This window comes from Somniosus microcephalus, chromosome 3 (genome assembly GCF_052327205.1).
Source record: "Somniosus microcephalus isolate GS21.2 chromosome 3, FLI_Smic_1.0, whole genome shotgun sequence".
Lineage (NCBI taxonomy): Eukaryota > Metazoa > Chordata > Chondrichthyes > Squaliformes > Somniosidae > Somniosus > Somniosus microcephalus.
This window is the reverse complement of record NC_140989.1, coordinates 4851565-4876086: the sequence shown is the minus strand read 5'-3', so window position 1 is coordinate 4876086 and position 24522 is coordinate 4851565. Positions and strand designations below refer to the sequence as shown.

The following is a 24522-nucleotide window of genomic DNA, read 5'->3' as shown; positions in this document are numbered from 1 at the left end:
TATTTCTTAAGGCTAAAGGGATGAAGGGATATGGGGAGAAGGCAGGGACAGGGTACTGAATATGGATGATCAGCCATGATCTCATTGAATGGCGGAGCAGGCTCGAGGGGCCGAATGGCCTACTCCTGCTCCTATTTTCTATGTTTCTATGACCCAGCGCACCCATTAGACCCACCACAACCAGCACACCACCACACCCAGTAGACCCACCAAAAGCAGCACACCCACCACACCAAGCACACCAGGACACCCACTACACCCAACACATCCACCACACCCAGCACACCCACTAGACCCAGCACACCCAATAGACCAGCACACCCACCAGACCCGCACACTCACCAGACCCAGCACACCCACCACACCAGCACATCCACCAGACACAGTACACCCAGCACACCCACCAGACACAGCACATCCACCATTCCCAGCACACCCACTAGACCCAGCACACCAGGACACCCAGTAGACACAGTACACCAACCACACGCAGTACACACAGCACACCAGCACATGCACCACACCCAGCACAACCACTAGACCCAGCACACCCACAACACCCACCAGATCCAGCACACACCACAACCAGCAGACCCAGTACACTCAGAACACACCACACCCACCAGACACAGCACACCCACCACACCAGCAGAGCCACCAGACCCAGCACACCCACTAGATCCAGCACACCAGCAGACTCAGTACGCCCAGCACTCCCGCCACACCAGCACACCGCCACACCAGCACACCGCCACACCAGCACACCACCACACCCACCAGACGCAGCACACCCACCACGCCAGCACACCCACCAGACACAACACACCCACCACACCAAGCACACCCACCAGACCCAGCACACCCACTAGACCCAGCATACTCAGTAGACCCACCACATCCAGCGCACCCACCAGACCAGCACACCCACCAAACCAGCACACCTACCACACAGCACACCCACCAGACCATCACACCAGCACACCCAGCACACCCACTAGACCCAACACACCCACCACACCAGCACACCCACTAGACCCAGCACACCCACTAGACCCAACACACCCACCAAACCAGCACACCCACCACACCAGCTCACCCACTACACCCACCACACCCAGTAGACCCAGCAAACGCAGCACACCCAGCACATCCACCACACCAGCACACCCACTAGACCGAGCACATCCAGAACACTCACAAGACCCACCACACCCAGCACATCCACTAGACCCACCATAGAATCATAGAAAGTTACAGCACGGAAGGAGGCCATTCGGCCCATCGTGTCCGCGCCGGCCAACAAAGAGCTATCCAGCCTAATCCCACTTCCCAGCTCTTGGTCCGTAGCCCTGCAGGTTACAGCATCCCAAGAGCACATCCAAGAACTTTTTAAATGTGGTTCGGGTTCCTGCCTCTACCACCCTTTCAGGCAGTGAGTTCCAGACCCCCACAACCCTCTGGGTGAAGACATTTCCCCTCAAATCCACTCTAAACCTTCCACCAATTACTTTAAATCTGTGCCCCCTGGTTTTTGACCCCTCTGCTAAGGGAAATAAGTCCTTTCTATCCACTTTATCCAGGCCCCTCATAATTTTATACACCTCAATAAGGTCTCCCCTCAGCCTCCTCTGTTCCAAGGAAAACAGACCCAGCCTATCCAGTCTTTCCTCATAGCTAAGATTCTCTACTCCCAGCAACATCCTTGTAAATCTCCTCTGTACCCTCTCTAGTGCAATCACATCTTTCCTGTAATGTGGTGACCAGAACTGCACGCAGTACTCTAGCTGAGGCCTAACTAGTGTTTTATACAGTTGAAGCATAACCCCCCTGCTCTTGTATTCTAAGCCTCAGCTAATAAAGGCAAGCATTCCGTATGCCTTCTTAACCACCTTATCTACCTGGCCTGCTACCTTCAGGGATCTGTGGACATGCACTCCAAGGTCCCTTTGTTCCTCTACACTACTCAGTGTCCTACCATTTAATGTGTATTCCCTTTCCTTGTTAGCCCTCCCCAAATGCATTACCTCACCCACTAGACCCACCACACCAGCACATCCACTAGACCCAGCACACCCACTAGACCCAGCACACCACCAGACTTCCAGCAGTCGCAGTTTTTCTGTGATATGGAGGAAGGGGTTCTAAAAGCCGGCTTGTAAGGGGTGACGGCAGGAAGCTGCCTCCTTGTTTACTGCGTGTGGGGATGTGGCTGATAGAGCTGCCAGTCGCCAGTCAGCTATGTTGCTGCTGGATAACCTGTTCATCCTCCCTCTGAAATCCCCAAACCTGCTCGATGTACAGCCCTCACGGTGGAGAGGAGTGTTGCTGTGTTTCTGCACAGCACAGTGGCATACACCGAGCTTCAGCACAATGGGCATGGTCACATGGGAGAGTGCTGAGCGTCAGAGAGGGACATGGTCTGATTCAGCTACCCGCCTCCCTACTGATGCACACTGTCTTGTGACTGGCTGATTGTGTATTTTTAGTTGAATGCAGCACACACAGGCCGGTGACACAGCACTCATTTCCCTTTCTGCTTCCTCTTCCAGGGAGGATGGAAATCGTATGATTCAGCTGATGCTGCTGAAATCACTCCTACAGGTATGACTTACAGAAAATATTCCCTCAGTCCTTCAGTGCTCACTCCTTGTGTTCATTGGTAAAGTCCGAATGTGGCTGAATTGTGCTCACCCAAATCAGCAGGCAAAGGGTTAACTGGTGACGACCGGTCTCTCTGCCTGAGGATAGAAAGGGAAATTCACTCAGGGCCTGATCGACTCTGACCTCAGTGCAAGGTTCCCTGTTATACGTGCGTTCTGTACCTGCCCTGGGAGTGTTTGATGGGACAGTGTAGAGGGAGCTTTACTCTGTATCTAACCCGTGCTGTACCTGCCCCGGGAGTGTTTGATGGGACAGTGTAGAGGGAGCTTTACTCTGTATCTAACCCGTGCTGTACCTGCCCTGGGAGTGTTTGATGGGACAGTGTAGAGGGAGCTTTACTCTGTATCTAACCCGTGCTGTACCTGCCCTGGGAGTGTTTGATGGGACAGTGTAGAGGGAGCTTTACTCTGTATCTAACCCGTGCTGTACCTGCCCTGGGAGTGTTTGATGGGACAGTGTCGAGGGAGCTTTACTCTGTATCTAACCCGTGCTGTACCTGCCCTGGGAGTGTTTGATGGGACAGTGTAGAGGGAGCTTTACTCTGTATCTAACCCGTGCTGTACCTGCCCTGGGAGTGTTTGATGGGACAGTGTAGAGGGAGCTTTACTCTGTATCTAACCCGTGCTGTACCTGCCCTGGGAGTGTTTGATGGGACAGTGTAGAGGGAGCTTTACTCTGTATCTAACCCGTGCTGTACCTGCCCTGGGAGTGTTTGATGGGACAGTGTAGAGGGAGCTTTACTCTGTATCTAACCCGTGCTGTACCTGCCCTGGGAGTGTTTGATGGGACAGTGTAGAGGGAGCTTTACTCTGTATCTAACCCGTGCTGTACCTGCCCTGGGAGTGTTTGATGGGTCAGTGTAGAGGGAGCTTTACTCTGTATCTAACCCGTGCTGGACCTGCCCTGGGAGTGTTTGATGGGACAGTGTAGAGGGAGCTTTACTCTGTATCTAACCCGTGCTGGACCTGCCCTGGGAGTGTTTGATGGGACAGTGTAGAGGGAGCTTTACTCTGTATCTAACCCGTGCTGTACCTGCCCTGGGAGTGTTTGATGGGACAGTGTAGAGGGAGCTTTACTCTGTATCTAACCCGTGCTGTACCTGCCCTGGGAGTGTTTGATGGGACAGTGTAGAGGGAGCTTTACTCTGTATCTAACCCGTGCTGTACCTGCCCTGGGAGTGTTTGATGGGACAGTGTAGAGGGAGCTTTACTCTGTATCTAACCCGTGCTGTACCTGCCCTGGGAGTGTTTGATGGGACAGTGTAGAGGGAGCTTTACTCTGTATCTAACCCGTGCTGTACCTGCCCTGGGAGTGTTTGATGGGACAGTGTAGAGGGAGCTTTACTCTGTATCTAACCCGTGCTGTACCTGCCCTGGGAGTGTTTGATGGGACAGTGTAGAGGGAGCTTTACTCTGTATCTAACCCGTGCTGTACCTGCCCTGGGAGTGTTTGATGGGACAGTGTAGAGGGAGCTTTACTCTGTATCTAACCCGTGCTGTACCTGCCCTGGGAGTGTTTGATGGGTCAGTGTAGAGGGAGCTTTACTCTGTATCTAACCCGTGCTGGACCTGCCCTGGGAGTGTTTGATGGGACAGTGTAGAGGGAGCTTTACTCTGTATCTAACCCGTGCTGGACCTGCCCTGGGAGTGTTTGATGGGACAGTGTAGAGGGAGCTTTACTCTGTATCTAACCCGTGCTGTACCTGCCCTGGGAGTGTTTGATGGGACAGTGTAGAGGGAGCTTTACTCTGTATCTAACCCGTGCTGTACCTGCCCTGGGAGTGTTTGATGGGACAGTGTAGAGGGAGCTTTACTCTGTATCTAACCCGTGCTGTACCTGCTCTGGGAGTGTTTGATGGGACAGTGTAGAGGGAGCTTTACTCTGTATCCAACCCGTTCTGTACCTGCTCTGGGAGTGTTTGATGGGACAGTGTAGAGGGAGCTTTACTCTGTATCTAACCCGTGCTGTACCTGCTCTGGGAGTGTTTGATGGGACAGTGTAGAGGGAGCTTTACTCTGTATCCAACCCGTTCTGTACCTGCCCTGGGAGTGTTTGATGGGACAGTGTAGAGGGAGCTTTACCCTGTATCTAACCCGTGCTGTACCTGCTCTGGGAGTGTTTGATGGGACAGTGTAGAGGGAGCTTTACTCCGTATCTAACCCGTGCTGTACCTGCCCTGGGAGTGTTTGATGGGACAGTGTAGAGGGAGCTTTACTCTGTATCTAACCCGTGCTGTACCTGCCCTGGGAGTGTTTGATGGGACAGTGTAGAGGGAGCTTTACTCTGTATCTAACCCGTGCTGTACCTGCCCTGGGAGTGTTTGATGGGACAGTGTAGAGGGAGCTTTACTCCGTATCTAACCCGTGCTGTACCTGCCCTGGGAGTGTTTGATGGGACAGTGTAGAGGGAACTTTACTCTGTATCTAACCCGTGCTGTACCTGCCCTGGGAGTGTTTGATGGGACAGTGTAGAGGGAGCTTTACTCTGTATCTAACCCGTGCTGTACCTGCCCTGGGAGTGTTTGATGGGACAGTGTAGAGGGAGCTTTACTCCGTATCTAACCCCGTGCTGTACCTGCCCTGGGAGTGTTTGATGGGACAGTGTAGAGGGAGCTTTACTCCGTATCTAACCCGTGCTGTACCTGCCCTGGGAGTGTTTGATGGGACAGTGTAGAGGGAACTTTACTCTGTATCTAACCCGTGCTGTACCTGCCCTGGGAGTGTTTGATGGGACAGTGTAGAGGGAGCTTTACTCTGTATCTAACCCGTGCTGTACCTGCCCTGGGAGTGTTTGATGGGACAGTGTAGAGGGAGCTTTACTCCGTATCTAACCCCGTGCTGTACCTGCCCTGGGAGTGTTTGATGGGACAGTGTAGAGGGAGCTTTACTCCGTATCTAACCCGTGCTGTACCTGCCCTGGGAGTGTTTGATGGGACAGTGTAGAGGGAGCTTTACTCTGTGTCTAACCCATGCTGTACCTGCCCTGGGAGTGTTTGATGGGACAGTGTAGAGGGAGCTTTACTCTGTATCTAACCCGTGCTGTACCTGCCCTGGGAGTGTTTGATGGGACAGTGTAGAGGGAGCTTTACTCTGTGTCTAACCCGTGCTGTACCTGCCCTGGGAGTGTTTGATGGGACAGTGTAGAGGGAGCTTTACTCTGTATCTAACCCGTGCTGTACCTGCCCTGGGAGTGTTTGATGGGACAATGTAGAGGGAGCTTTACTCTGTATCTAACCCGTGCTGTACCTGCCCTGGGAGTGTTTGATGGGACAGTGTAGAGGGAGCTTTACTCTGTATCTAACCCGTGCTGTACCGGTCCTGGGAGTGTTTGATGGGACAGTGTAGAGGGAGCTTTACTCTGTATCTAACCCCGTGCTGTACCTGCCCTGGGAGTGTTTGATGGGACAGTGTAGAGGGAGCTTTACTCTGTATCTAACCCGTGCTGTACCTGCCCTGGGAGTGTTTGATGGGACAGTGTAGAGGGAGCTTTACTCTGTATCTAACCCGTGCTGTACCTGCCCTGGGAGTGTTTGATGGGACAGTGTAGAGGGAGCTTTACTCTGTATCTAACCCGTGCTGTACCTGCCCTGGGAGTGTTTGATGGGGACAGTGTAGAGGGAGCTTTACTCTGTATCTAACCCGTGCTGTACCTGCCCTGGGAGTGTTTGATGGGACAGTGTAGAGGGAGCTTTACTCTGTATCTAACCCGTGCTGTACCTGCCCTGGGAGTGTTTGATGGGACAGTGTAGAGGGAGCTTTACTCTGTATCTAACCCGTTCTGCACCTGCCCTGGGAGTGTTTGATGGGACAGTGTAGAGGGAGCTTTACTCTGTATCTAACTCGTGCTGTACCTGCCCTGGGAGTGTTTGATGGGACAGTGTAGAGGGAGCTTTACTCTGTATCTAACCTGTGCTGTACCTGCCCTGGGAGTGTTTGATGGGACAGTGTAGAGAGAGCTTTACTCTGTATCTAACCCGTGCTGTACCTGCCCTGGGAGTGTTTGATGGGACAGTGTAGAGGGAGCTTTACTCTGTATCTAACCCGTGCTGTACCTGCCCTGGGAGTGTTTGATGGGACAGTGTAGAGGGAGCTTTACTCTGTATCTAACCCGTGCTGTACCTGCCCTGGGAGTGTTTGATGGGACAGTGTAGAGGGAGCTTTACTCTGTATCTAACCCGTGCTGTACCTGCCCTGGGAGTGTTTGATGGGGCAGTGTAGAGGGAGCTTTACTCTGTATCTAACCCGTGCTGTACCTGCCCTGGGAGTGTTTGATGGGACAGTGTAGAGGGAGCTTTACTCTGTATCTAACCCGTGCTGTACCTGCCCTGGGAGTGTTTGATGGGACAGTGTAGAGGGAGCTTTACTCTGTATCTAACCCGTGCTGTACCTGCCCTGGGAGTGTTTGAAGGGACAGTGTAGAGGGAGCTTTACTCTGTATCTAACCCGTGCTGTACCTGCCCTGGGAGTGTTTGATGGGGCAGTGTAGAGGGAGCTTTACTCTGTATCTAACCCGTGCTGTACCTGCTTTGGGAGTTCTTGATGCTGACAATGAGTGTTATAAGTGGCAAAGTATTCCAATCTGTCACGTTGAACATCTCTCATCAGGATAAGCACAAATTTCAGTTTAACGAGTGTTTAAAAACTTAAGCGGGGCTGTGTGTGTTTCAGTGTGAGGTGGTGGGGTTGTAACTGGGCTATTTTCCAGTGTTTATGTTACTCTTTGGTCCTCCGGATGCTCTATAGATTGTTTGGTTTGCAGTTTTTAGATTTTTGTTTCTTTGATGTTGCCTGAAGGTGACGATTGGGTTCCAGAGCAATAACCTGTTAGCGACCCTGCCCACCTCCTTCCTGGAGCCTCTTCTATCCGCCTCATTAATGGAGGATGCTGAACTTCGACTCCTCGTCATAGAGATCCTCCTCAGTCTGATCGACCGCCAAGAAAACAGACACAAGTTCTCCCACGTCAGGTACGTACCAACTGGAAGCTTTGCGCTGATTCCTCCCAGTTTCTCCTTCTCTGTGCCCTTATATCCTGCAGGTACTGTCTCTTGCTACTGTCTCGCTCCACTGGTGTCGCCCAGGTAGCTGCTGCTTCTGTCTGAGTCTCAGCACTGATGCACAGCAGAGTGCCTCACAGCTGGTGCCAAATCTGTCCGCTGTCCACGTACAGACAGGCCTCACTCACCAAGCTGCTCCAGTACAGCTACAACACTGGCATGTATCAATGTGGAAAACTGCCCAGGTACGTCAAGCAGGGCAAATCCAACCCGGCCAAATACCGCCCCATCAGTCTACTCTCAATCATCAGCAAAGTGATGGAAGGCGTCATCGACAGTGCTATCAAGCTGCACTTACCCACCAATAAACTGCCGACTGAGGCCCAGTTTGGGTTCCACCAGGACCACTCGGCTCCCGACCTCATTACAGCCTTGGTCCAAACATGGACGAAGGAGCTGAATTCCAGAGGTGAGGTGAGAGTGACTGCCCTTGACATCAAGGCAGCATTTGACCGAGTGTGGCATCAAGGAGCCCTAGTAAAACTGAAGTCAATGGGAATCAGGAGGCAAACGCTCCACTGGCTGGAGTCATACCTAGCACAAAGGAAGATGGTTGTGGTGATTGAAGGTCAATCATCACAGCCCCCGGATATCGCTGCAGGAGTTCCTCAGGGCAGTGTCCTAGGCCCAACCATCTTCAGCTGCTTCATCAATTACCTTCCCCCCCACATAAGGTCAGAAATGGGGATGTTCGCTGATGACTGCAGTGTTCAGTGCCATTCACAACTCCACAGATAATGAAGCAGTCCATGCCCACATGCAACAAGACCTGGACGACGTTCAGGCTTGGGCTGATAAGTGGCAGGTAACATTCGCACCACACAAGTGCCAGGCAATGACTATCTCCAACAAGCGAGAGTCTAACCACCTCCCCTTGACATTCAGTGGTATTACCATTGCCGAATCCCCCACTATCAACATCCTGGGGGTCACCATTGACCAGAAACTTAACTGGACCAGCCACATAAATACTGTGGCAACAAGAGCAGGTCAGAGGCTGGGTATTCTGTGTCGAGTGTCTCACCTCCTGACTCCCCAAAGCCTTTTCACCATCTACAAGGCACAAGTCAGGAGTGTGATGGAATACTCTCCACTTGCCTGGATGAGTGCAGCTCCAACAACACTCAAGAAGCTCGACACCATCCAGGATAAAGCAGCCCATTTGATTGGCACCCCATCCACCACCTTAAACATTCACTCCCTCCACCACCGGTGTACCGTGGCTGCAGTGTGTACCATCTACAAGATGCACTGCAGCAACTCGGCAAGGCTTCTTCAGCAGCACCTCCCAAACCCGCAACCTCTTCCACCTAGAAGGACAAGGGCAGCAGGCGCATGGGAACACCACCACCTCCAAGTTCCCCTCCAAGTCACACACCATCCTGACTTGGAAGTATATCGGCCGTTCATTCACCATTGCTGGGTCAAAATCCTGGAACTCCCTCCCTAACAGCAGTGTGGGAGGACCTTCACCACACGTACTGCAGCAGTTCAAGAAGGCGGCTCACCACCACCTTCTCAAGGGCAACTAGAGATGGGCAATAAATGCTGGCTTTGCCAGCAACGCCCAGATCCCATAAAAATGAATTTTTAAAAAACAAACTAATCATTAGGAGCAGGAACCCTGGGGTCAGTTGCCGTGGCCTAACTGACGCTCTAGCTGAGGTTAGCAAACAGGGACAGAGCCTAGTTTAGTACAACACCGCAGTCAGGGCATGGAGCTCTGCTTCATGTGCCTGTGTGTGTCTGTGCGCCTGTGTGCCTCTGTGTGCGCCTGTGTGTACCTGAGTGAGCCTGTGTGTGTCTGTGTGTGCCTTTGTGTATACATGTGTGCCTGTTTACTTATCTGCTTGCGCGTGAGTGTGAAAATGTGTGCACACACCCAGGTGTGTATCTGTATACGTCAATATGTGTATCTGTATTTTTCTGTGTATGTATATCTGTATCTGTACCTCTGTGTCTTTGTGTGTGTCTATGTCTGTATATGTGTCTCTCTGTGCCTGTATACATATAATCTCTGTGCTTTGTATGTATATGTGTGTATCTGTATCTGTTTGTCATTATCTGTGTGTGTGTGTGTCTTTGTCTGTACCTCTCTCTCTTGCATCTGCCTGTGTCTGTATGTGTATCTGAGTATTCTCAGGCTGATAGTAATTTTCCTCTTGCTCCTCAGTATTGTTTCAGATATTTCTCTACTGATGCTAAAGGTAGACAAGTGCTCACGGCAGGATACGCTCTTTATGAAGAAGGTAAGTCCTTCTCCATCTCTTCTGCCTGAGTTTTGTCGACTGTTTGAACTAGAGCAGTGCCCTGAAACTCCACATCCCATACAGTGCACTCCCGGTGTAGGAACAACCAGGATTAGGCCAAGATCTGGATATACAGAGTCCCAGCCTTCCCCATACATCTCCAAGGGATAATTCCCCCCATCAGAACAGTTGGGGAAGAACTGGGGCCAAGAGTTTCCTCATCCTCGGCCTGGGACACTGAGAGAGCAGGCACACCAAACCAATACCTGGCAGAAGTGGGCATCACCGGCCCTCGACCCTCAAACACCTCTGCCCCCTGGAGCTGTGAGCCTCCCTAGTAATCCCGACAACCCTGCTGCCAATATTAAATGCGACCTTCCCCTGATCCCGCATACTCTGGCACGGTTAGGAGCACTTTCGTTGGGATGTCAGGTTTGTGGTTACAAAAACATTAAACTCATGGATTTTCTTGGGGGCAGGACTGTGAGAACCACTTTTGAAAGAGTCAGTGTTGTAAGCTGTGGTATTTTAAAGTTAATAAACACCAAGGGGACAGGAGAGCTGATTTTACTCTGCCCAATCTGTCTCTCTATATCCCACTGTTCCCTGTGTGTCTCTCTATATCCCACTGTTTCCAGTGTGTCTCTGTATATCCCACTGTTCCCAGTGTGTCTCTCTATATCCCACTGTTCCCAGTGTGTCTCTCTATATCCCACTGTTCCCAGTGTGTCTCTCTATATCCCACTGTTCCCAGTGTCTCTCTATATCTCACTGTTCCCAGTGTGCCTCTATATCCCACTGTTCCCAGTGTGTCTCTCTATATCCCACTGTTCCCAGTGTCTCTCTCTATATCCCACTGTTTCCCAGTGTGTCTCTCTATATCCCACTGTTCCCATTGTGTCTCTATATCCCACTGTTCCCAGTGTGTCTCTCTATATCCCACTGTTCCCAGCGTGTCTCTCTATATCCCACTGTTCCCAGTGGGTCTCTCTATATCCCACTGTTCCCAGTGTCTCTCTGTATCCCACTGTTCCCAGTGTCTCTCTATATCCCACTGTTCCCAGTGTGTCTCTCAAAATCCCACTGTTCCCAGTGTGTCTCTCTATATCCCACTGTTCCCAGTGTGTCTCTATATCCCACTGTTCCCAGTGTCTCTCTCTATATCCCACTGTTCCCAGTGTGTCTCTCTATATCCCACTGTTCCCAGTGTGTCTCTCTATATCCCACTGTTCCCAGTGTCTCTCTATATCCCACTGTTCCCAGTGTGTCTCTATATCCCACTGTTCCTAGTGTGTCTCTCTATATCCCACTGTTCCCAGTGTGTCTCTCTATATCCCACTGTTCCCAGTGTGTCTCTCTATATCCCACTGTTCCCAGTGTGTCTCTCTTTATCCCACTGTTCCCAGTGTGTGTCTCCATATCCCACTGTTCCCAGTGTCTCTCTCTATATCCCACTGTTCCCAGTGTGTCTCTCTATATCCCACTGTTCCCAGTGTGTCTCTCTATATCCCACTGTTCCCAGTGTGTCTCTCTATATCTCACTGTTCCCAGTGTGTCTCTCTATATCCCACTGTTCCCAGTGTGTCTCTCTATATCCCACTGTTCCCAGTGTGTCTCTTTATATCCCACTGTTCCCAGTGTGTCTCTCGATATCCCACTGTTCCCAGTGTCTCTCTCTATATCCCACTGTTCCCAGTGTCTCTCTCTATACCCCACTGTTCCCAGTGTGTCTCTCTATATCCCACTGTTCCCAGTGTCTCTCTCTATATCCCACTGTTCCCAGTGTCTCTCTATACCCCACTGTTCCCAGTGTGTCTCTCTATATCCCACTGTTCCCAGTGTGTTTCTCTATATCCCACTGTTCCCAGTGTCTCTCTCTATATCCCACTGTTCCCAGTGTGTCTCTCTATATCCCACTGTTCCCAGTGTGTCTCTCGAAATCCCACTGTTCCCAGTGTGTCTCTCTATATCTCACTGTTCCCAGTGTGTCTCTCTATATCCCACTGTTCCCAGTGTGTCTCTCTATATCCCACTGTTCCCAGTGTGTCTCTTTATATCCCACTGTTCCCAGTGTGTCTCTCGATATCCCACTGTTCCCAGTGTCTCTCTCTATATCCCACTGTTCCCAGTGTCTCTCTCTATACCCCACTGTTCCCAGTGTGTCTCTCTATATCCCACTGTTCCCAGTGTCTCTCTCTATATCCCACTGTTCCCAGTGTCTCTCTATATCCCACTGTTCCCATTGTGTCTCTATATCCCACTGTTCCCAGTGTGTCTCTCTATATCCCACTGTTCCCAGTGTGTCTCTCTATATCCCACTGTTCCCAGTGGGTCTCTCTATATCCCACTGTTCCCAGTGTCTCTCTGTATCCCACTGTTCCCAGTGTCTCTCTATATCCCACTGTTCCCAGTGTGTCTCTCAAAATCCCACTGTTCCCAGTGTGTCTCTCTATATCCCACTGTTCCCAGTGTGTCTCTATATCCCACTGTTCCCAGTGTCTCTCTCTATATCCCACTGTTCCCAGTGTGTCTCTCTATATCCCACTGTTCCCAGTGTGTCTCTCTATATCCCACTGTTCCCAGTGTCTCTCTATATCCCACTGTTCCCAGTGTGTCTCTATATCCCACTGTTCCTAGTGTGTCTCTCTATATCCCACTGTTCCCAGTGTGTCTCTCTATATCCCACTGTTCCCAGTGTGTCTCTCTATATCCCACTGTTCCCAGTGTGTCTCTCTTTATCCCACTGTTCCCAGTGTGTGTCTCCATATCCCACTGTTCCCAGTGTCTCTCTCTATATCCCACTGTTCCCAGTGTCTCTCTCTATATCCCACTGTTCCCAGTGTGTCTCTCTATATCCCACTGTTCCCAGTGTGTCTCTCTATATCCCACTGTTCCCAGTGTGTCTCTCTATATCTCACTGTTCCCAGTGTGTCTCTCTATATCCCACTGTTCCCAGTGTGTCTCTCTATATCCCACTGTTCCCAGTGTGTCTCTTTATATCCCACTGTTCCCAGTGTGTCTCTCGATATCCCACTGTTCCCAGTGTCTCTCTCTATATCCCACTGTTCCCAGTGTCTCTCTCTATACCCCACTGTTCCCAGTGTGTCTCTCTATATCCCACTGTTCCCAGTGTCTCTCTCTATATCCCACTGTTCCCAGTGTCTCTCTATACCCCACTGTTCCCAGTGTGTCTCTCTATATCCCACTGTTCCCAGTGTGTTTCTCTATATCCCACTGTTCCCAGTGTCTCTCTCTATATCCCACTGTTCCCAGTGTGTCTCTCTATATCCCACTGTTCCCAGTGTGTCTCTCGAAATCCCACTGTTCCCAGTGTGTCTCTCTATATCTCACTGTTCCCAGTGTGTCTCTCTATATCCCACTGTTCCCAGTGTGTCTCTCTATATCCCACTGTTCCCAGTGTGTCTCTTTATATCCCACTGTTCCCAGTGTGTCTCTCGATATCCCACTGTTCCCAGTGTCTCTCTCTATATCCCACTGTTCCCAGTGTCTCTCTCTATACCCCACTGTTCCCAGTGTGTCTCTCTATATCCCACTGTTCCCAGTGTCTCTCTCTATATCCCACTGTTCCCAGTGTCTCTCTATACCCCACTGTTCCCAGTGTGTCTCTCTATATCCCACTGTTCCCAGTGTGTTTCTCTATATCCCACTGTTCCCAGTGTCTCTCTCTATATCCCACTGTTCCCAGTGTCTCTCTCTATATCCCACTGTTCCCAGTGTGTCTCTCTATATCCTACTGTTCCCAGTGTGTCTCTCTATATCTCACTGTTCCCATTGTGTCTCTCTTTACCCCACTGTTCCCAGTGTGTCTCTATATCTCACTGTTCCCAGTGTGTCTCTCTATATCCCACTGTTCCCAGTGTGTCTCTCTGTATCCCACTGTTCCCAGTGTGTCTCTCGATATCCCACTGTTCCCACTGTCTCTCTCTATATCCCACGGTTCCCAGTGTCTCTCTATACCCCACTGTTCCCAGTGTGTCTCTCTATATCCCACTGTTCCCAGTGTCTCTCTCTATATCCCACTGTTCCCAGTGTGTCTCTCCATATCCCACTGTTCCCAGTGTGTCTCTCTATATCCCACTGTTCCCAGTGTGTCTCTCTATATCCCACTGTTCCCAGTGTGTCTCTCTATATCCCACTGTTCCCAGTGTGTCTCTCTATCCCACTGTTCCCAGTTTGTCTCTCTATATCCCACTGTTCCCAATGTGTCTCTCTATATCCCACTGTTCCCAGTGTGTGTCTCTATATCCCACTGTTCTCAGTGTGTCTCTTAATATCCCACTGTTCCCAGTGTGTCTCTCTATATCCCACTGTTCCCTGTGTGTCTCTCTATATCTCACTGTTCCCAGTGTCTCTCTCTATATCCCACTGTTCCCAGTGTCTCTCTCTATATCCCACTGTTCCCAGTGTGTCTCTCTATATCCCACTGTTCCCAGTGTCTCTCTCTATATCCCACTGTTCCCAGTGTCTCTCTATATCCCACTGTTCCCAGTGTGTCTCTCTATATCCCACTGTTCCCAGTGTCTCTCTGTATATCCCACTGTTCCCAGTGTGTCTCTCTATATCCCACTGTTCCCAGTGTCTCTCTCTATATCCCACTGTTCCCAGTGTGTCTCTCCATATCCCACTGTTCCCAGTGTGTCTCTCTATATCCCACTGTTCCCAGTGTGTCTCTCTATATCCCACTGTTCCCAGTGTGTCTCTCTATATCCCACTGTTCCCAGTGTCTCTCTCTATATCCCACTGTTCCCAGTGTCTCTCTCTATATCCCACTGTTCCCAGTGTCTCTCTATACCCCACTGTTCCCAGTGTGTCCCTCTATATCCCACTGTTCCCAGTGTCTCTCTCTATATCCCACTGTTCCCAGTGTGTCTCTCTATATCCCACTGTTCCCAGTGCGTCTCTCTATATCCCACTGTTCCCAGTGTGTGTCTCTATATCCCACTGTTCCCAGTGTGTGTCTCTATATCCCACTGTTCCCAGTGTGTCTCTCTTTCTCCCACTGTTCCCAGTGTGTCTCTCTATATCCCACTGTTCCCAGTGTGTCTCTCTGTATCACACTGTTCCCAGTGTGTCTCTCTATATCCCACTGTTCCCAGTGTGTCTCTATATCCCACTGTTCCCAGTGTGTGTCTCTATATCCCACTGTTCCCAGTGTGTCTCTCTATATCCCACTGTTCCCAGTGTGTCTCTCTATATCCCACTGTTCCCAGTGTGTCTCTCAAAATCTCACTGTTCCCAGTGTCTCTCTATATCCCACTGTTCCCAGTGTCTCTCTGTATCCCACTGTTCCCAGTGTCTCTCTCTATATCTCACTGTTCCCAGTGTCTCTCTATATCACACTGTTCCCAGTGTGTCTCTCTATATCCCACTGTTCCCAGTGTGTCTCTCTATATCTCACTGTTCCCAGTGTCTCTCTATATCCCACTGTTCCCAGTGTCTCTCTCTATATCCCACTGTTCCCAGTGTCTCTCTATATCCCACTGTTCCCAGTGTCTCTCTCTATATCCCACTGTTCCCAGTGTGTCTCTCTATATCCCATTGTGTCTCTATATCCCACTGTTCCCAGTGTGTCTCTCTATATCCCACTGATCCCAGTGTGTCTCTCTATATCCCACTGTTCCCAGTGTCTCTCTATATCCCGCTGTTCCCAGTGTGTTTCTCTATATCCCACTGTTCCCAGTGTGTCTCTCTATATCCCACTGTTCCCAGTGTGTCTCTCTATATCCCACTGTTCCCAGTGTGTCTCTCTATATCCCACTGTTCCCAGTGTGTCTCCCTATATCCCACTGTTCCCAGTGTGTCTCTCTGTATCACACTGTTCCCAGTGTGTCTCTCTATATCACACTGTTCCCAGTGTGTCTCTCTATATCCCACTTTTCCCAGTGTGTCTCTCTATATCCCACTGTTCCCAGTGTGTCTCTCTATATCCCACTGTTCCCAGTCTGTCTCTATATCCCACTGTTCCCAGTGTGTCTCTCTATATCCCACTGTTCCCAGTGTGTCTCTCTATATCCCACTGTTCCCAGTGTGTCTCTCTATATATCCCACTGTTCCCAGTGTGTCTCTATATCCCACTGTTCCCAGTGTGTCTCTCTATATCCCACTGTTCCCAGTGTGTGTCTAGATCCCTCTGTTCCCAGTGTGTCTCTCTATATCCCACTGCTTCCAGTGTGTCTCTCTATATCCCACTGTTCCCAGTGTGTCTCTCTATATCCCAATGTTCCCAGTGTGTCTCTCTATCCCACTGTTCCCAGTTTGTCTCTCTATATCCCACTGTTCCCAGTGTGTCTTTCTATATCCCACTGTTCCCAGTGTGTGTCTCTATATCCCACTGTTCTCAGTGTGTCTCTCAATATCCCACTGTTCCCAGTGTGTCTCTCTATATCCCACTGTTCCCTGTGTGTCTCTCTATATCTCACTGTTCCCAGTGTCTCTCTCTATATCCCACTGTTCCCAGTGTGTCTCTCTATATCCCACTGTTCCCAGTGTCTCTCTCTATATCCCACTGTTCCCAGTGTCTTTCTATATCCCACTGTTCCCAGTGTGTCTCTCTATATCCCACTGTTCCCAGTGTCTCTCTGTATATCCCACTGTTCCCAGTGTGTCTCTCTATATCCCACTGTTCCCAGTGTGTCTCTCTATATCCCACTGTTCCCAGTGTCTCTCTATATCCCACTGTTCCCAGTGTGTCTCTCAATATCCCACTGCTCCCAGTGTGTCTCTCTATATCCCACTGTTCCCAGTGTGTCTCTCTATATCCCACTGTTCCCAGTGTGTCTCTCTATATCCCACTTTTCCCAGTGTGTCTCTCTATATCCCACTGTTCCCAGTGTCTCTCTATATCCCACTGTTCCCAGTGTGTCTCTCTATATCCCACTGTTCCCAGTTTGTCTCTCTATATCCCACTGTTCCCAGTGTGTCTCTCTATATCTCACTGTTCCCAGTGTGTCTCTCTATATCCCACTGTTCCCAGTGTGTCTCTCTATATCCCACTGTTGCCAGTGTGTCTCTCTATATCCCACTGTTCCCAGTGTCTCTCTATATCCCACTGTTCCCAGTGTGTCTCTCTATATCCTACTGTTCCCAGTGTGTCTCTCTATATCCCACTGTTCCCAGTGTGTCTCTCTATATCCCACTGTTCCCATTGTGTCTCTCTATATCCCACTGTTCCCATTGTGTCTCTCTATATCCCACTGTTCCCAGTGTGTCTCTATATCCCACTGTTCCCAGTGTGTCTCTCTATATCACACTGTTCCCAGTGTGTCTCTCTATATCCCACTTTTCCCAGTGTGTCTCTCTATATCCCACTGTTCCCAGTGTGTCCCTCTATATCCCACTGTTCCCAGTGTGTCTCAATATCCCACTGTTCCCAGTGTGTCTCTCTATATCCCACTGTTCCCAGTGTGTCTCTCTATATCCCACTGTTCCCAGTGTGTCTCTCTATATCCCACTGTTCCCAGTGTGTCTCTATATCCCACTGTTCCCAGTGTGTGTCTCTCTATATATCCCACTGTTCCCAGTATGTCTCTATATCCCACTGTTCCCAGTGTGTCTCTCTATATCCCACTGTTCCCAGTGTGTGTCTAGATCCCACTGTTCCCACTGTGTCTCTCTATATCCCACTGTTCCCAGTGTCTCTCTCTGTATCCCACTGTTCCCAGTGTCTCTCTATATCCCACTGTTCCCAGTGTGTCTCTCTATATCCCACTGTTCCCAGTGTCTCTCTGTATATCCCACTGTTCCCAGTGTGTCTCTCTATATCCCACTGTTCCCAGTGTGTCTCTCTATATCCCACTGTTCCCAGTGTCTCTCTATATCCCACTGTTCCCAGTGTGTCTCTCTATATCCCACTGCTCCCAGTGTGTCTCTCTATATCCCACTGCTCCCAGTGTGTCTCTCTATATCCCACTGTTCCCAGTGTGTCTCTCTATATCCCACTTTTCCCAGTGTGTCTCTCTATATCCCACTGTTCCCAGTGTGTCTCTCTATATCCCACTGTTCCCAGTGTGTCTCTCTTTATCCCACTGTTCCCAGTGTGTCTCTCTATATCCCACTGTTCCCAGTGTCTCGCTATATCCCACTGTTCCCAGTGTGTGTCTCTATATCCCACTGTTCCCAGTGTGTCTCTCTATATCCCACTGTTCCCAGTGTCTCTCTATATCCCACTGTTCCCAGTGTGTCTCTCTATATCCCACTGTTCCCAGTGTGTCTCTCTATATCCCACTGTTCCCAGTGTGTCTCTCTATATCCCACTGTTCCCAGTGTGTCTCTCTATATCCCACTGTTCCCAGTGTCTCTCTCTATATCCCACTGTTCCCAGTGTGTCTCTCTATATCCCACTGTTCCCAGTGCATCTCTCTATATCCCACTGTTCCCAGTGTGTGCCTCTATATCCCACTGTTCCCAGTTTGTCTCTCTATATCCCACTGTTCCCAGTGTGTCTCTCTATATCCCACTGTTCCCAGTGTCTCTCTCTATATCCCACTGTTCCCAGTGTGTCTCTCTATATCCCACTGTTCCCAGTGCGTCTCTCTATATCCCACTGTTCCCAGTGTGTGCCTCTATATCCCACTGTTCCCAGTGTGTCTCTCTATATCCCACTGTTCCCAGTGTGTCTCTCTATATCCCACTGTTCCCAGTGTGTCTCTCCATATCCCACTGTTCCCTGTGTCTCTCTCTATATCCCACTGTTCGCACTGTGTCTCTCTATATCCCACTGTGTCTCTATATCCCACTGTTCCCAGTGTGTCTCTCTATATCCCACTGTTCCCAGTGTGTCTTTCTATATCCCACTGTTCCCAGTGTGTCTCTCTATATCCTACTGTTCCCAGTGTGTCTCTCTATATCCCACTGTTCCCAGTGTCTCTCTCTATATCCCACTATTCCCAGTGTGTCTCTATATCCCACTGTTCCCAGTGTGTGTCTCTATTTCCCACTGTTCCCAATGTGTCTCTCTATATCCCACTGTTTCCCAGTGTCTCTCTATATCCTACTGTTCCCAGTGTGTCTCTCTATATCCCAGTGTTCCCAGTGTGTCTCTATATCCCACTGTTCCCAGTGTGTCTCTCTATATCCCACTGTTCCCTGTGTGTCTCTCTATATCCCACTGTTCCCAGTGTGTCTCTATATATTCCACTGTTCCCAGTGTCTCTCTATATCCCGCTGTTCCCAGTGTGTTTCTCTATATCCCACTGTTCCCAGTGTGTCTCTCTATATCCCACTGTTCCCAGTGTGTCTCTCTATATCCCACTGTTCCCAGTGTGTCTCTCTATATCCCACTGTTCCCAGTGTGTCTCCCTATATCCCACTGTTCCCAGTGTGTCTCTCTGTATCACACTGTTCCCAGTGTGTCTCTCTATATCACACTGTTCCCAGTGTGTCTCTCTATATCCCACTTTTCCGAGTGTGTCTCTCTATATCCCACTGTTCCCAGTGTGTCTCTCTATATCCCACTGTTCCCAGTCTGTCTCTATATCCCACTGTTCCCAGTGTGTCTCTCTATATCCCACTGTTCCCAGTGTGTCTCTCTATATCCCACTGTTCCCAGTGTGTCTCTCTATATCCCACTGTTCCCAGTGTGTCTCTATATCCCACTGTTCCCAGTGTGTGTCTCTCTATATATCCCACTGTTCCCAGTGTGTCTCTATATCCCACTGTTCCCAGTGTGTCTCTCTATATCCCACTGTTCCCAGTGTGTGTCTAGATCCCTCTGTTCCCAGTGTGTCTCTCTATATCCCACTGCTTCCAGTGTGTCTCTCTATATCCCACTGTTCCCAGTGTGTCTCTCTATATCCCAATGTTCCCAGTGTGTCTCTCTATCCCACTGTTCCCAGTTTGTCTCTCTATATCCCACTGTTCCCAGTGTGTCTTTCTATATCCCACTGTTCCCAGTGTGTGTCTCTATATCCCACTGTTCTCAGTGTGTCTCTCAATATCCCACTGTTCCCAGTGTGTCTCTCTATATCCCACTGTTCCCTGTGTGTCTCTCTATATCTCACTGTTCCCAGTGTCTCTCTCTATATCCCACTGTTCCCAGTGTGTCTCTCTATATCCCACTGTTCCCAGTGTCTCTCTCTATATCCCACTGTTCCCAGTGTCTTTCTATATCCCACTGTTCCCAGTGTGTCTCTCTATATCCCACTGTTCCCAGTGTCTCTCTGTATATCCCACTGTTCCCAGTGTGTCTCTCTATATCCCACTGTTCCCAGTGTGTCTCTCTATATCCCACTGTTCCCAGTGTCTCTCTATATCCCACTGTTCCCAGTGTGTCTCTCAATATCCCACTGCTCCCAGTGTGTCTCTCTATATCCCACTGTTCCCAGTGTGTCTCTCTATATCCCACTGTTCCCAGTGTGTCTCTCTATATCCCACTTTTCCCAGTGTGTCTCTCTATATCCCACTGTTCCCAGTGTGTCTCTCTATATCCCACTGTTCCCAGTGTGTCTCTCTATATCCCACTGTTCCCAGTGTGTCTCTCTATATCCCACTGTTCCCAGTGTCTCTCGATATCTCACTGTTCCCAGTGTGTCTCTCTATATCCCACTGTTCCCAGTGTGTCTCTCTATATCCCACTGTTCCCAGTGTGTCTCTCTATATCCCACTGTTCCCAGTTTGTCTCTCTATATCCCACTGTTCCCAGTGTGTCTCTCTATATCTCACTGTTCCCAGTGTGTCTCTCTATATCCCACTGTTCCCAGTGTGTCTCTCTATATCCCACTGTTGCCAGTGTGTCTCTCTATATCCCACTGTTCCCAGTGTCTCTCTATATCCCACTGTTCCCAGTGTGTCTCTCTATATCCTACTGTTCCCAGTGTGTCTCTCTATATCCCACTGTTCCCAGTGTGTCTCTCTATATCCCACTGTTCCCAGTGTGTCTCTCTATATCCCACTGTTCCCATTGTGTCTCTCTATATCCCACTGTTCCCAGTGTGTCTCTATATCCCACTGTTCCCAGTGTGTCTCTCTATATCACACTGTTCCCAGTGTGTCTCTCTATATCCCACTTTTCCCAGTGTGTCTCTCTATATCCCACTGTTCCCAGTGTGTCCCTCTATATCCCACTGTTCCCAGTGTGTCTCAATATCCCACTGTTCCCAGTGTGTCTCTCTATATCCCACTGTTCCCAGTGTGTCTCTCTATATCCCACTGTTCCCAGTGTGTCTCTCTATATCCCACTGTTCCCAGTGTGTCTCTATATCCCACTGTTCCCAGTGTGTGTCTCTCTATATATCCCACTGTTCCCAGTATGTCTCTATATCCCACTGTTCCCAGTGTGTCTCTCTATATCCCACTGTTCCCAGTGTGTGTCTAGATCCCACTGTTCCCACTGTGTCTCTCTATATCCCACTGTTCCCAGTGTCTCTCTCTGTATCCCACTGTTCCCAGTGTCTCTCTATATCCCACTGTTCCCAGTGTGTCTCTCTATATCCCACTGTTCCCAGTGTCTCTCTGTATATCCCACTGTTCCCAGTGTGTCTCTCTATATCCCACTGTTCCCAGTGTGTCTCTCTATATCCCACTGTTCCCAGTGTCTCTCTATATCCCACTGTTCCCAGTGTGTCTCTCTATATCCCACTGCTCCCAGTGTGTCTCTCTATATCCCACTGTTCCCAGTGTGTCTCTCTATATCCCACTGTTCCCAGTGTGTCTCTCTATATCCCACTGTTCCCTGTGTGCCTCTCTATATCCCACTGTTCCCAGTGTGTCTCTCTATATCCCACTGTTCCCAGTGTGTCTCTCTATATCCCACTGTTCCCAGTGTGTCTCTCTATATCCCACTGTTCCCAGTGTCTCTCTATATCTCACTGTTCCCAGTGTGTCTCTCTTTCTCCCACTGTTTCCAGTGTGTCTCTCTATATCCCACTGTTCCCAGTGTGTCTCTCTGTATCTCACTGTTCCCAGTGTGTCTCTCTTTCTCCCACTGTTCCCAGTGTGTCTCTCTATATCCCACTGTTCCCAGTGTGTCTCTCTATATCCCACTGTTCCCAGTGTCTCTCTATATCCCACTGTTCCCAGTGTGTCTCTCTATATCCCACTGTTCCCAGTGTGTCTCTCTATATCCCACTGTTCCCAGTGTGTCTCTCTATATCCCACTGTTCCCAGTGTGTCTCTCTATATCCCACTGTTCCCAGTGTGTCTCTCTATATCCCACTGTTCCCAGTGTGTCTCTCTATATCCCACTGTTCCCAGTGTGTCTCTCAATACCCCACTGTTCCCAGTGTGTCTCTGTATATCCCACTGTTTCCCAGTGTGTCTCTCTATATCCCACTGTTCCCAGTGTGTCTCTCTATATCCCACTGTTCCCAGTGTCTCTCTCTATATCCCACTGTTCCCAGTGTGTCTCTCTACATCCCACTGTTCCCAGTGTGTCTCTCTATATCCCACTGTTCCCAGTGTGTCTCTCTATATCCCACTGTTCCCAGTGTGTCTCTCCATATCCCACTGTTCCCAGTGTCTCTCTATATCCCACTGTTCCCAGTGTCTCTCTATATCCCACTGTTCCCAGTGTGTCTCTCTATATCCCACTGTTCCCAGTGTCTCTCTATATCCCACTGTTCCCAATGTGTCTCTCTATATCCCACTGCTCCCAGTGTGTCTCTCTATATCCCACTGTTCCCAGTGTGTCTCTCTATATCCCACTGTTCCCACTGTGTCTCTCTATATCCCACTGTTCCCAGTGTGTCTCTCTATATCCCACTGTTCCCAGTGTGTCTCTCTATATCTCACTGTTCCCAGTGTGTCTCTCTATATCCCACTGTTCCCAGTGTGTCTCTCTATATCCCACTGTTCCCAGTGTGTCTCCCTATATCCCACTGTTCCCAGTGCGTCTCTCTATATCACACTGTTCCCAGTGTGTCTCTCTATATCCCACTGTTCCCAGTGTGTCTCTCTATATCCCACTGTTCCCAGTGTGTCTCTCTATATCCCACTGTTCCCAGTGTGTCTCTCTATATCCCACTGTTCCCAGTGTGTCTCTATATCCCACTGTTCCCAGTGTGTCTCTCTATATCACACTGTTCCCAGTGTGTCTCTCTATATCCCACTGTTCCCAGTGTCTCTCTATATCCCACTTTTCCCATTGTGTCTCTCTATATCCCACTGTTCCCAGTGTGTCTCTCTATATCCCACTGTTCCCAGTGTGTCTCTATATCCCACTGTTCCCAGTGTGTCTCTCTATATCCCACTGTTCCCAGTGTGTCTCTCTATATCCCACTGTTCCCAGTGTGTCTCTATATCCCACTGTTCCCAGTGTGTGTCTCTCTATATATCCCACTGTTCCCAGTATGTCTCTATATCCCACTGTTCCCAGTGTGTGTCTGGATCCCACTGTTCCCAGTGTGTCTCTCTATATCCCACTGTTCCCAGTGTGTCTCTCTATATCCCACTGTTCCCAGTGTGTCTCTCTATCCCACTGTTCCCAGTTTGTCTCTCGATATCCCACTGTTCCCAGTGTGTCTCTCTATATCCCACTGTTCCCAGTGTGTGTCCCTATATCCCACTGTTCCCAGTGTGTCTCTCAATATCCCACTGTTCCCAGTGTGTCTCTCTATATCCCACTGTTCCCAGTGTGTCTCTCTATATCCCCATGTTCCCTGTGTGTCTCTCTATATCTCACTGTTCCCAGTGTCTCTCTCTATATCCCACTGTTCCCACTGTGTCTCTCTATATCCCACTGTTCCCAGTGTCTCTCTCTATATCCCACTGTTCCCAGTGTCTCTCTATATCCCACTGTTCCCAGTGTGTCTCTCTATATCCCACTGTTCCCAGTGTCTCTCTGTATATCCCACTGTTCCCAGTGTGTCTCTCTATATCCCACTGTTCCCAGTGTGTCTCTCTATATCCCACTGTTCCCAGTGTCTCTCTATATCCCACTGTTCCCAGTGTGTCTCTCTATATCCCACTGCTCCCAGTGTGTCTCTCTATATCCCACTGTTCCCAGTGTGTCTCTCTATATCCCACTGTTCCCAGTGTGTCTCTCTATATCCCACTGTTCCCTGTGTGTCTCTCTATATCCCACTGTTCCCAGTGTGTCTCTCTATATCCCACTGTTCCCAGTGTGTCTCTCTATATCCCACTGTTCCCAGTGTGTCTCTCTATATCCCACTGTTCCCAGTGTCTCTCTGTATCTCACTGTTCCCAGTGTGTCTCTCTATATCCCACTGTTTCCAGTGTGTCTCTCTATATCCCACTGTTCCCAGTGTGTCTCTCTATATCCCACTGTTCCCAGTGTGTCTCTCTATATCCCACTGTTCCCAGTGTGTCTCTCTATATCTCACTGTTCCCAGTGTGTCTCTCTTTCTCCCACTGTTCCCAGTGCGTCTCTCTATATCCCACTGTTCCCAGTGTGTCTCTCTATATCCCATTGTTCCCAGTGTCTCTCTATATCCCACTGTTCCCAGTGTGTCTCTCTATATCCCACTGTTCCCAGTGTGTCTCTCTATATCCCACTGTTCCCAGTGTGTCTCTCTATATCCCACTGTTCCCAGTGTGTCTCTCTATTTCCCACTGTTCCCAGTGTGTCTCTCTATATCCCAC

The 24522-nt window shown here is 49.7% G+C and overlaps 1 protein-coding gene across 1 annotated transcript in view; it reads left to right on the top strand.

The window, feature by feature from the left end:
- LOC147120802 (protein EFR3 homolog B-like) overlaps positions 1 to 24522 on the top strand; it is a 181720-nt gene that overhangs the window by 83741 nt on the left and 73457 nt on the right. The window contains exons 9-11 of the mRNA XM_085978777.1: positions 2550 to 2601; positions 7455 to 7627; positions 9891 to 9966. Of these exons, the coding sequence (XP_085834903.1) occupies positions 2550 to 2601; positions 7455 to 7627; positions 9891 to 9966 (301 nt within the window). The remainder of the gene's footprint in view (positions 1 to 2549; positions 2602 to 7454; positions 7628 to 9890; positions 9967 to 24522) is intronic.